Source organism: Bombus fervidus, chromosome 5 (assembly GCF_041682495.2).
Source record: "Bombus fervidus isolate BK054 chromosome 5, iyBomFerv1, whole genome shotgun sequence".
Classification (NCBI taxonomy): domain Eukaryota; kingdom Metazoa; phylum Arthropoda; class Insecta; order Hymenoptera; family Apidae; genus Bombus; species Bombus fervidus.
In genome coordinates this window covers 15,893,465-15,906,492 of record NC_091521.1, presented here as the reverse complement: position 1 = coordinate 15,906,492, position 13,028 = coordinate 15,893,465, and the positions used below count along the sequence as shown (strand labels likewise).

At 37.4% G+C, this 13,028-nt stretch overlaps 1 protein-coding gene across 6 annotated transcripts in view; it reads right to left on the bottom strand.

Moving 5' to 3' along the window:
* The window catches only part of LOC139987104 (insulin-like peptide receptor), a 43,537-nt gene that overhangs the window by 16,274 nt on the left and 14,235 nt on the right, over positions 1 to 13,028 (bottom strand). For 3 of the 6 annotated variants that reach the window (XM_072003010.1, XM_072003006.1, XM_072003008.1), the window contains exons 2-6: positions 6,056 to 7,149; positions 4,822 to 5,254; positions 3,487 to 3,637; positions 1,566 to 1,743; positions 404 to 572 (exon numbers count right to left, since the gene is read on the bottom strand). In XM_072003010.1, the coding sequence (XP_071859111.1) occupies positions 404 to 572; positions 1,566 to 1,743; positions 3,487 to 3,637; positions 4,822 to 5,254; positions 6,056 to 6,324 (1,200 nt within the window). In that variant the 5' untranslated portion in view covers positions 6,325 to 7,149. Of the gene's footprint in view, positions 1 to 403; positions 573 to 1,565; positions 1,744 to 3,486; positions 3,638 to 4,821; positions 5,472 to 6,055; positions 7,150 to 12,519; positions 12,941 to 13,028 lie in introns of those variants that run through there. The other 3 variants (XM_072003009.1, XM_072003012.1, XM_072003011.1) reach the window with 3 other exon arrangements.

Below are 13,028 nucleotides of genomic sequence, written 5' to 3'. Positions count from 1 at the left end.
ACTCACACTCGAACAATCTCATAAGCCACATCTTCGATCAGATAGTAGAACGTTATCACACCGTAGTTTGTTGGTATCTCTATCATCTTTGGCCAGCCCACAATTGTCAATTACCATCACCCTTGATCTCTTCAAGTAGAACAAGAGATCTCATCGTTTTATAATTCTATCGGCGATTTAGTATTTTAACACCCGCGCGCGTTCTACAATAACGAACGTTCTCTCTTCTCATCGTGCGTTGAATTAAATATGAAGCGAATGTTCAACGCGACCGGTCTACACCTTACCTTCCCATTTTCCTTCCTTGATCTCGCAATCTGATCGCAATGTTGGTACACAATAATTAATCGTACGGTGGGATCGAAGTAAAGGACGAGAACACAAAGGAGAATATTTTACGTACATTGTTCTCGTCGAGTGCATCCTCGTAACCGTCAGGGCAATGAGTCACGCAGGATCCATTGAACGGTCTCCACGCCTGACCATCTTCCAGGACATAATATACTCGTCTTAGACGATTCATTCGTACACACTCATCCTTCGTGACGCAGCGTCTCGAGAGATAGGAGTATCTGTGGAACAGATCGTGTCGCGTTTATCCGGCTGCTATAGCTTGCCTGGAAACAGTTAGCAGCTCAAGGTCACTGCGATACAATCCCCCCACTATACATGTTCATAGCGTTCGTGAAAGAATAGAAAGCATGACCGGCGACTTCCGTTCTCCTTTCCAAAAGAAGGATACTTCAGAGTTTCAAGAGAAACTTTTTCCATAACTATGGAAATACGCAGCACCTTTGCAGTGGAAAAGACTTTTTCCAGCTACTCCAACACCTATCCGTAAGTGTTACGTTGTTCCTGCACGATATCCGATAACTCATACAGATTGTCGGAGAAATAATTAAATCAGTTGGAATTTTGTGCTTTCTGTAAGTCAGTTTCACAGGAATTTGGCAAGATTTATCATCGATCGGAGAAAAGTAAGATATACGCGAGGATGGAATCACCAGAACCCTTCAAAGTTCGAAAGGACCAATCGTGCAAGGTATCGCTAAATAATAAATATAAGACTTTTGCGAGAAATCAACGATTAAAAAGAAGTGAAAATAAGGAAGATTTAAGGAAAGACAAAAAACGGGAGTAATTTTCAGATATAGTTATTTGAAATCGTTGATTAACATTACACAAGAGAGACTGTAGTAATATATTTACAAATAAAATAAATGATAATACCGGTTACCGAACGAAAAATGTATTTTCTGAAAATCAGTTGAATTAATTTTAGAAAGAATTTCTGTATCAGTAAAAAAAAATCAATATAGCTTCCGCAGCATTATTTTAAATCGCTCGACCAATTTTCCACCAATATTTAACATTACATTTACGAATAAAATTAACGAATACACAATTACGGATTACAAGAGAACAAATTTATGCTATGTGAAATTAACGATAAAAATATTTTTAAAAGAACAAATTTATGCTATGTGAAATTAACGATAAAAATATTTTTAAAAATATAGCATATAACAGGAGAAACAAAAGTAAGCTTGCAGAATATAACTCACAGATCACTAGGGCAGGTTTCCACGCATTTTCCCTCGTGCCGATAATGCTTGCATACGTAACATTCGCTTTCCGTTGGACCGTGACACTCGCCCAGACACTGATCATGACAATCCAGCCTCTCTGTTCTCTGACAGTGCTGCGAAGTCCAGCAGTAACCCCCGGGACAGTGGGAACATCCTGTAGCGGTGAAAAGTCGATTAAAACTATGGCTGCGTGGTAATCTTGCTCGTACCTGAGCTAATGTATCTTTAACATGCGAGCACGACGTTGGGAAGATCGTATACTGGTAATGTCGCATTGTAGAAGCTCTTAAACATACTTGAAGTCTCGTCACGAGTTCAATTGCTACAATACGTGCGTTAGGTACATACACGATTCTCCCTTGGGCAAATGTATTGCTTTAACTTGTGACGATTAAATAAAAAGCATTCATGACAATGAAATTATACGTATCGTACGATCGTGATTTCTTAAATATTTTCTATAAAAAGTAAATCGTATAAACTGCTTTGTTCATTTTCCAAGTAATTCTTCTTTTCGTTTTGTTTTTCTCGTTTTAAAGTAAATCATTCGTCAAATAGATCGAACCAAATTATTCGAGAACAAAAACTGAATTTGTTTCTATTCCGAAGTTTATATTTAGTTCTTTCTATGTTCTTACAGAAACCATGATTTTATAAACATTTCAAATCTAATCTTGACCAAAAAAAAAAAGCCGCAAAATTTTTCCGCCTGTTTTTCATATTTTTAAATAATCCAATTGAAAACTTTTAACTTACGGTTCAAATCCACAAGAAAAACATAAGATTTTTTCATATCTATGTATTGTCAGTAGTATGGATTTTCCACACTTTTTCTTTACACATACGCATCTAAAATAATGGTTAATGACTTAGTACTACTCCTCCCTATTCTTATACCTCTCATGCTTATATACTATGTTATATGTAGATTGGATTTAATATACTACCGAACTGTTCTTGTTCGCCTGCAACAGAAATGCAAAAAAAAAAAAAGAACGAACAGCCAATTAGTGCAAAAGCAGTGGAATTTTATACTTTAACGAGTTATATACACGGTTAAAGAGTATTTTGAATCTGGACGTAATCCTACGAAGTCTTTAATTCAAACAAAATCTTTTAATTATGGAATCGACCAAACAAAGGAAAGGAAGTTCATTAAGATCACAAAGAATAGAAAGAATAAAAAATGAAAGATCAGTGAATTGCCTTTCCAAAGCAAAAGCACACCAAGCGCAAAAAGCAAAGATCTTTATGTCGGCATTAATCACATGCATAAAAAAGCATACAGATTTGTAATTTCAATAAAATCGTATTAAAGAAAAAAAGAACAAAACACGATTGAAACAGTATGCTTGACACGATATGTTGTAAATCAACGAGCTTAAAAACAAAAGCATCCTCGTTCAATCTTGCGATTCTTTAAATAATATCTCGTTCTGGCAATCGAAATCAAGGCTCGCGATGAAACTGATATTATAGAAAATAATCTACATTTTGAGTTATCGAATGAAAGTTAGTCGATTCTACAAAAATAATTCTACAGCTTCGTAATCGGTTGGCAACTAAGTGATTGCGGATTTTGTCATTATATGGTATTGGCATAATCCGCAATCACTTAATTGCCAATCCAATATTCAGATACACTGCCACATTGTGATTACATACAGATTATACGGATATTTCGTTAAAAAAAAATGTCAATGTATTAAACAACAATTAAATATATTAGAACGTTCTTCCATTCTTTCGAAATAAAAGAAAACGTGAACGCGAATCATTTTTATCATAAGCTCTTTAATTATTAACACAGCATGTTCGTAACATGATATTCTACTCAAAGAGTTTTTCATCAATTGAAAGAATAATAATATTAACCGACTAATAAGTCGATAAATACCAGGGCAAGAGGCTTCCTCCCCGTTGTCCTTGATAACGTTCTCCCCCGCAGAAACGATGAGGTCCCAGTCGAGGTTGGTGTAACACAACGCCGGATTCTTCTCGATCCGAACGCTGCCCCTGGAGATCTCGGTAAGTTTCTTCAAACCGATCTGCAAGAAAGAATTCCGCCACAAGGCGTCGATTTAGCCCCGATAAAGCTAACTGCTAGCCAGAGGTCGAACGACTGGTTAATTCGATTGACTAATTAACGTCACTTGACCCGCCGAGTCAACTAGCTACGTCCAGAAAGCAAATTGGAGAGAAGTCTCTCTGTCAGGAACGTGGGAAATGATTCGAGCATGTCGATCTACTCGTGTTATCGTATTGATCTTCTAACCGGTTCCACTACAACATAATTACTAATTTTTTTCGCTGATTTTGATATACTACCGATAAGTACTTAATTTATTATGTAAAAAGAAAAAAAAAAAAGAAATAGTTTACGTTTGTAAAGTGGCTTGTATTTGCAAACTGGTTCGCGTTTCAAATTCTTTACTTTACTCGATTGACAAGACATATCTTGGTCTGTTTAATGGAAATTTTATTTCTGTAAAGCATGCGCAATTGCTCGTAACGCCGAGATAATTAGAAATGAACTGCAGAATAAAGAAAATAAGTTAGGACATGATTAAATTCCGAAGGTTTTAAGGATACAATGCCATAGTATCTGCAAAAAAAAAATGTCATTCTAAGAAAAGAAACAATCTTTAAAACAAAACTTTAAAATAATTAAACTATCATACGATCGTGAAGCCCAAAATTATTGTACATTTACATATATTCATATTATAAGTACATACTGAAGTTGATTCCATGTCTAACACAGATACATAGTTTATGTTGAAACGAAACTAAAATTTAAACTAACAGGCTAAAATTAAATTCAACTAAATACTAATCAAATATCTTTAAATTTTTTTTAATTATCTATCTGTTGCTTTCGAACAAGGAGAATACAACCGATCGAATACAAAACAGAGAATACAGAACGAACTGCGGAAAAATGATATTTCTCTGTGCAAATATTTGCCAGCGGTGTGAATATTGATTTATTTTCAGAAACAACACGCGAATTATTAGCACCATCTCTTTTTTCCAGAGTCAACCAACTTTCTCTCCCTCTCTCTCTCTCTCTTTCTCTTTTTCTCTTTCTCTCACCAATATGGCTGGACAATATTTGCTTCGCAAACAGAGCTATTATTCGATCGTCGCTCGTTTACTTTTTCACACCGCGAATACCAGAAGTAAAAACTTCGCAGCGCAGAATTATAAATCGTACCTACGTAATGCTTACCTCCTGTAGATTCTGCATCTCGTACACCATGAACGCGTAATCGGTCAGCAAAATGTTGCCTCTGATCACCTCGAGATTTGGGAACAGATTGCTGAGGGTCTTCAATCCATTCACGCGATAGAGAAGCAGGTAGCCAGTGATTTCCCGAAGTTTGGGAAAAGTGATCGGTTGAAAGTCCGTCTCGGAGTTATTCTCGATGAGGACGATCTGCAGAAAGCCCTCTATCACGCGACAATCCTTCATAATGCCGAAACCAGACGCGCTGTTCCGTATATCGATGCTTTGGCAAATTCCATCGCCAATCGTCACGTTTTTGTTTGTGACCCTTCGTCGACCCTTCTCGTGAACCACGTCGATTGGTTTTGCGTTCGATTTAGGGAGGTTCGGTAGTTGGCCCGGTTGCTGGGTCAATTTTGCGTTGGCTTCCGTCGACCTGTCGTCATTAGGCAACGAATTTAGCCGGGATCGCTCGAGAGTATCGTAAAATGTACGGCGAGGTGCGATTTGTTCGAATCAGGATTGAAGGTTCTGTGTTTGGGTTAGTCGAAGAAGGTCCGAGTTCTCTTTTCCTTCCATGTACGTGCAATACTTTAAATTTTGTTTCTTTATATATGGGAAGAAATTCTTCTTCTTAGGAAATTGTATTGCTGCTTTGGACAAATAACGATACGTCTTAGAGAATGATAATTTTTTGAAGAGACAAGGGGGATTAATTTGATTCAATTATGCTTGATTAGATGTTTTAAAACATTGCGTTTTCAAATAGGCGATAGAAGAAATTAATTACAGTATAAATTACAGACATAGATTAGACGCAACAGACACAGATTAATGTTAACGTAAATTACAGACAAATAGGATTGGGATTTGGGATACGGGAGATTATTCAGCGCAAAAAAGTGCACAGAAAACGTGCAAAAAGTTTTGTTCTGGGATTCTTCGTTGGCACGCAAATCGGCTCTGAAATTATGGTATCTACGCCTTCTGCACGCAGGTCTCCATATATTTCAATTCCGATTTCTCTGCAAACGGGCAACCCTACGAGAAAGCTCCTTCCACGTTATCTTCTCAATTTTTTGCAAGGAATTATTATTACGCTTTATATAACTCAGATATCCAAAAACAATTCCCTTCAACCAAAGGTGGGTTAAGGACCCACTAGTAATGGCGTGATCGATTAACAACGAAAAGTCCTTGATCAAACAAGCAATCAGCTCTTTTCAAGAGTATATACCTGGAAGCATCGATGGCCCTGTTGCTTCTGTAGGAAACGATCTGCTCGTAAAACGGATCGTCAGAATCGTCCAGGTACCTCTCACGACGTCCGTTCCTAGGGGTAGCCTTCTCGGTGTTTGTATATGCGTAATTCGCTTCGTATCTGCTCCTAATCTCGTCGTTGTCATCGTCGAGGCTTGTCCTGTCCTGAACACTATTTGGTTGGCAGCAGGACAGCAGCGTTGTGGTGGAAAGGAGCACGACCACCAGTAACCACCTCATCTTCATCTTCCTGTCTCAGCGAAGACTGTACTATCGAGAAAGCGATCGTCAAATCTTCCCAAATTACCCCACCCTTTAACGTGTTTCGCCTCCCCACCTCCACCAGATCGATCGATCGTCGAACAAAGGCCCTCTCTGTGTGTCAAGCGATTCTAAACAGTTTGATCTCAGCCGATGGACCTCGAACAAGATCGAACAACAGACAACGCGGTTTCGCTTCTTCTTTTCCAGATCCAAGGAACTCGAACGATCGTTTGCCTCGAGCAGAATCGCTAGTTGCTCTCTCGTTAAACCTTTTTTCCACCTCTGCTCGTTCTCGGACGAATCGTTAGGATCGCGCGAAACTTGCAAATATCATTCTACCAAGAATCGTGACTCAGGTTTCCAGCTATGTAATATATTATAGTTCCGTGACGATTTCCACTTTCTACCTTGTGCAAACGATTAACAAGCACGATGAACTGCGGTCACAGCTGGTTTAATGACTGCTCAACGACCTGGTTTGCGGATCTTCCGGCTTCATACTCCGTTCCTGATCGATAGTAAATCGCGATCCTCGATCTACGATCTTATAGATCGATCTTAGGGCTCTTCTGGCAAGTTCCAATTAGAAAAGCGAATTTTTGAGAAAGAAGATCGACTCGATGCAGATAGTTAGGACTCGGATATAGTCGATCGAATGGTTTAGTTTCTTCTTGTTCTTTTCCCTTTCTTGTTTTCGAAGCCTTTCTCCAGAACCAGTGTGTAAATCCTGAACAAAGCGATGCTCAAAGAAGCTTCTTATTGAAGATGAAGAATTTTCCGCCCCTCATAGCTGTACCAGTGCGACGCCTGTAAGCAATCGAACGGCACAAATGTGACTAGTCGGATTCATGTCCGATTCAGGCAATTCCTGATGATTATTCAAACGTCGTTTAGCGGATTGTCGCGGTAATCGTCGGCAGAGACGCGAGACTAACCGACCACACAATCCTTTAAGAAGTTTCATACAACTTTTATTCGTAGCACTGTGGCGCGTTTACGCATCGCTAGAAAAGTTTCTCTAGATTCAGAATTTCGGATTTCTTATATTTTCTTATTATCGTATGGCTCGGTTTTACATTTTAATATTCGTATAGTCGGGAGAATTCGTGCGAATTAGAATTAGAATTCCGACTATGAGTATCATAAAGTTTACTAGAACTTTAAAAAACTTTCAAATTTTATCTCTCAAGTTTCTCGATGTTAATCGTTATTCTTACTAAAATAAATGTCAAATAAATTTGTTAAATTTTGTATAAACTTAAAACGTGAACAAGTCAGTCCGCTTACGGGGCATTAAATTGTAGAATGTGGTAACTGCGGTAACAGTGATGGAACGCGATAATTAAAATAATTAAAGTCGGAAATTAAAAAAGGAAATCGCGTGACATCGGCAAATTTACGAACGTCAAGATCGTACATATTTGGTGCTTTGGTTACGGAAACGTAAATCATTAAATTAGGAAATAATTAAGGAGAGCAGATAAAATGACCGGTGATCATGAAGTGTTTTATACCGGTGCACTTAATCTAACAAAGTTGCAGAAAAAGGTGGCGAACACCTGGACAAGCCACAGCTGTTTCAATAAACAGCTTTCACGAGTTACCAGCGTAAAAAGAAACGGAAAGAGAAGAAAGAGAAAAAGAAAAATGACTTGCATATTCATGACGCTGCTTATAACCGTGCGAGTGCCGTTTTGTCACGCGAGTTGCAGGATTCACGAAATTTTAACTCGATAAGCAGTGAAAGCATCTCGTAATCTTCGCCGTCCACTTTCTGTTCTTTTGTATTTTTTAGCCACGACCTCCATCCTCGATAAGACGCCCGAAAGATCTCACGATCCGCGCAGGTTGTTATATCCATAAACGTATCGCATAACGTTCTTTACAAAGTTACGAGCATAAATCACGGACGGTGTTCGATTTAACAGCAGAGCTGCCCTCCAAAAATTGCAACCACATGGGTGTACCGATTCACTCGCAAGCTGAGTGACTCACGAGCTAACAGACACATTGATGAAGGACCTTTTGAACTTGACTTCCGAACGAAATGGAAGAAAAATATGTAAAAAAAGAAAAAAAAAAAAAGAAGGAAAAAGGAAGGAGCAAGAAAATAAAGAATTTCGTGAAACCAGACTAGTTTCGTGGGGGTTTCGTGGAATTCTCATCTCACCGGTGAAGAAAAGATAAAAAAAAATAAGATTGGAATGGCCAAACGCGTTTTTACTCGCGAGATCGCTAACCTCTAGAGAGCTCTCTGTATCTTCGGAAATTATGCGGAAAGAAATCGCTTCGCGCAATATATCGAACGTAATGTTACACACGTGGACTTCGATACCTTCCTACTCGCATAAATTTACCGACAACGTAATTGTTGTAAGCGGCGCTTTTTGGTAAAAAGATTTCAAGTTGCTCAACATTACGTAAAAGACCGACTTGCGCGTGATAATAACGTGGTACTTAACTGAATGGTATATACTGGACATTAACTTTTAACCTGCGCTTAGCATTTTTGTTACTCCAGTATTTCGTATGCAAATATTTCCAAAGGAGATTTTTTCCTATATACAACATAGTTCGTGTGCTTTGCACGGTAATTGCACGGTTTATTTTTATTTACGTGACGAGTATAATTATGCTCCACTGTCAGGTCTGGGAACAAGTTTTCTGCGGTGAAACCAAGGATCCGCTTCTATATTCATCAGATATCCACTCCTTTCCAGCACAGAAATTGGAATTTATATCTTGTCAAGTTTGTACGAGGAATGGTCGACACGTTGATGCCTCATTTTGAAGTTTCCATTTCTCCTTCTATTTTTTCTTTTTTTTTTTTTTTTTTACACTTCTTTTTTGTGGACAGATGAAAATTAGAGGTTGGTTATCGCGAAGAGAAATTGATCATCTTAATATGGTTATTAGGAATATTCAGGCTGCTTCGAATTGTAATTAGCCTGATACTTTGACATAACTAACGATGAATATCCAAGTTGTTGTAATTTAACGAACAAATTGGAATTTGGGTGAAATCTTGTTTGATAAGGTTCATAAATTTGTAAAGCGTCATTTCACTGAATTAAGCTAGACTTAATGGACAGTAGAATTATTGGATAATTTGCTATCGAGTCACGCTGATTAGATTATTCCGTTTTCTATCATTTCCTATCATTTCGTAGAAACAAACAGAGAAAATTACAAGTTTCATAAACAGGAGAATTCAAAAACATCTTCCTTTCGTCATTGCAGGTAATCGTAAGAAAAATTCTTGAAATATCCTTGAATAAAAATTCGAAAAACAAAAGAAGAAAGAAATCGAACGATAGAGTCTCGTAATTAACGTATTCGTTCGAAAACAGAAGCCTGTTTTCGTTAAATAAGAAAAGTTGGAAAAGTCGTTTGTTTTATGCAACGTTCCTTCCAACGAAATTTGAAAACAACGCGATGGCATTTGCTCTGCAACAATTTTAAATGCCATCCATAAGGATAAAAAAAAAAAAAAAAAGTAACAAGCAGAAAAGAAAATAGCTTGATAGTAGCTTCGACCGGTAAATTTCATGGTAGCGTAATTACATAGAGGAAAAGGAAGTCTCAAAGGAAGTAGTATAGTAACTGAAAATTAACTACAGATAAAACAACGATAAAAATACTAGAACTCGGTCGCAAGAAGAAACAGAGTTCGTTATCGAATTATTCTCATGGTACTTAATTTATCCACTTCATTCTCTTTGTTGGAACCCAATAATTCATCCTATCGGAGAACTTCGATAAACTCGAGACGATTAATTGAGAGGATTGGCTGATATTCATTTGGAAACAAATTGCGATAATTGCAAGTGGTAACTATATATATTTATATATATATATAACTATATATATTCCTCACTATATCGACCGACTTTTCAACTCTGGAATTGTGTTAAATTTGTTTGACCTCGTTTATGCAAATATCTAAACAAAACATTTATTAACTTATTACAAATACGATGGAAAATTTTACAAATACGTAGAAATACATAATATGCAAATACATAACTATTCGGTAAAGTAATTACAAATTGTAAATCATACTAAGAAAAATTACAGATCGTCAACTCTTGTTCAAGATATTAAGGAGGTTTTGTTTCGACCACTAAAAAATATTCCACGATTGTTATCCTTGTTTGGGTATCGTTTCCTGTAAAATATCTCTAATCCCTTATTTTCATTAACGATTTTCTAATTTTCTTAAACACGTTTCGTTCGTTACAAAGTGGAAGACGCGGTATTCAAATTATTTCTCTTTTCGACGAGCCTAGATAAAACAGCAAAGATACAAAGATTCTACGAAAGTAAAAACGAAACTAAAGCGAACGAACTTATCAAACGGTGATGGAAACATTCGGGTTGCTTTTAAGTTCGACTAAAAATGTTCATCTTCAAGTAAATCGTATACTTATCGATTTCTCTCGCGAATACAAATAATTTAGCATGCAATTTAAGTTCTACCTTTTTAACTTCCTCCTTGGTTCCTTCTTCTTCCTGTTTATATTAAGAAAGTAATGCCGAAGTAAACAGATTTGTTTTGATCTTGCTACGAGTACTTGACATTTTCGAGTATTTGATTTGCCCTGATATCAAGCCATTCCAAATTTCCGAGATAATCCATACACTTGAAAAACAGTTTATAAGAAATTCGACGAAGTGAATGGTCCATACGTTTCTCGTGCTAGTAATTAAATCTTACGAAAAACTCGAATGGTCATTAAAGAGCCCGAAATCGTACGAACAGGCATCATTCCGCCCATTCATAAGTTGACGCGGCCCTGATAACGAGCTGATAAACAGCGGATTGGCTCGTGTCTGAGCCCTCGTTTCTTATCAGCCACTCTGCCAAGGAATTCGTGACGATACGTGATCTAGACGACATGAATAATTCGTAACGCAGAGAAGTGCGTCGTCGAATTTCGTTAGAGAAATACGTCCGCTCAAAATAGATCCCTTTAAAGTTTATTATAAACAATAAAGGACAGACCTTTGAAACAGGGATACATGATCGACGTAAAACGTCTAATTCGCGTTGTTTCGTGAGCTTTCAACAAGGAATGGAAAATAAGGTTTACTATAAAGTTCATAGAGAAAAACCAGGCTACATATATTTTAGTTTGTATGCACTTTATACAGCATTTGCATGGCATAGTATCGAGAGTGTTGGATAATCTATTTGCGAACGACCCTCAAATTATTTCGAGCAACTCGCGTATATCAGAAATAAATCATAGTATCTATTCTGTTCACATTTGAACCGATCCAAAACAAACAGGCTGAAAGCATTTTGAATTATTGGCAAAATGATCGTACAACGATAAAACAAAAATGATCATACGTTTAAAATTAAGCCCAAGATATAGTACAGTAGAGAAAAGCATATTCTCTTTTCTTCTTTTTCTAGCTGTACAATGTTAACTGTTCTAAGTCTAAACGTTAACTGTTTGCGAGTATAGCTGACTCAATACCAGTGGTAAAGTTTGAAACCGATCTCAGAATACATTTACGAGTTACGGATTGGATTTTTCCAAAGTATATGTTTCTGCAATAAATATTTTTCACCTTCTATACGCATTTCCGGATTTCTGTTTCAAACTTTACCAACGTGATCGTGCCAATTGTATCGTAAAAAATCTTTTGCGTGACGCACGCGGTATATTTACAGCAACTGCCCAAACTACATTCAACTAAGTGTTGAAATAAATGGAAGTGACGGTGAACGCGTTATTATAATATTCGCCATCAAGAATTTGAGAAAACGAATTTACAGTGACGATTTTGCGTAAAATTTCGACGAATTTCAAGTTCGCGAGGAATGCTACGAACTCGAAAGGAAATCGATTGTGTATACGGTCGCGTGTCCTCGAAATGACAAGATTCGACTTTCATCGATGTTCGACGACAAGTTGCAAAATTAATTAACGCATCGAAGTAGCTTGGCACGCTCGCGTTTGGTTCCTAGCACGAAAAGTATGCCAGCCGCAGCCCAGGGCCGGCATAGTTGCGCGGCTGTGTTATTTCGTCATAGCGACAGACGCACGTGCACGAATTTTCAGTCGAACAACTCATCGCGCTATTTATTAGCAACTTTTACGCCTCTCGGTCTAAGGAACTTGCATCTTTCATATACTCGTCACGCGTTAAAATCGTGCTACTTACGACGAAATTTCGGCAGTGAAGAATTTCAGCTTGTTGCGATCTTTTCTTCCTACGAATGTAGATATCGTGAAACGTCCGTACACAGCCTAATACAGATTTCAACAGTTCACACTTGGTCTCTTACGACCTTCGCCCGACACGAATTTTGATGTTCTATTGTGTTAGGTCGACCGAGAAATTTTATCGTCAGGTTTTCTTTGTATATTTACGAGTAGATCGTGTACGTCCAGACGTTCGTACAATTTCATATTTTTATTTACAAGTGTAACGGAAGTAGAATCCGGGTAAAAATTTGCTTTACCTAGTAAACGCGACAAGAAGTATGTGCTTCGCTCTGGATGTTTAAATTTCTCATATATAAACAATAAATACATAAACATGCGCGGTCTATTTATTGCTATACTTAGTATATAACAGTCCGTAATATGTTTGCTGAACAAATTACTTGTTGAAAATTCGATCGATCGATTGTTCCAAGACGAAACGCACCAGAAATCTGGCATTTTGTT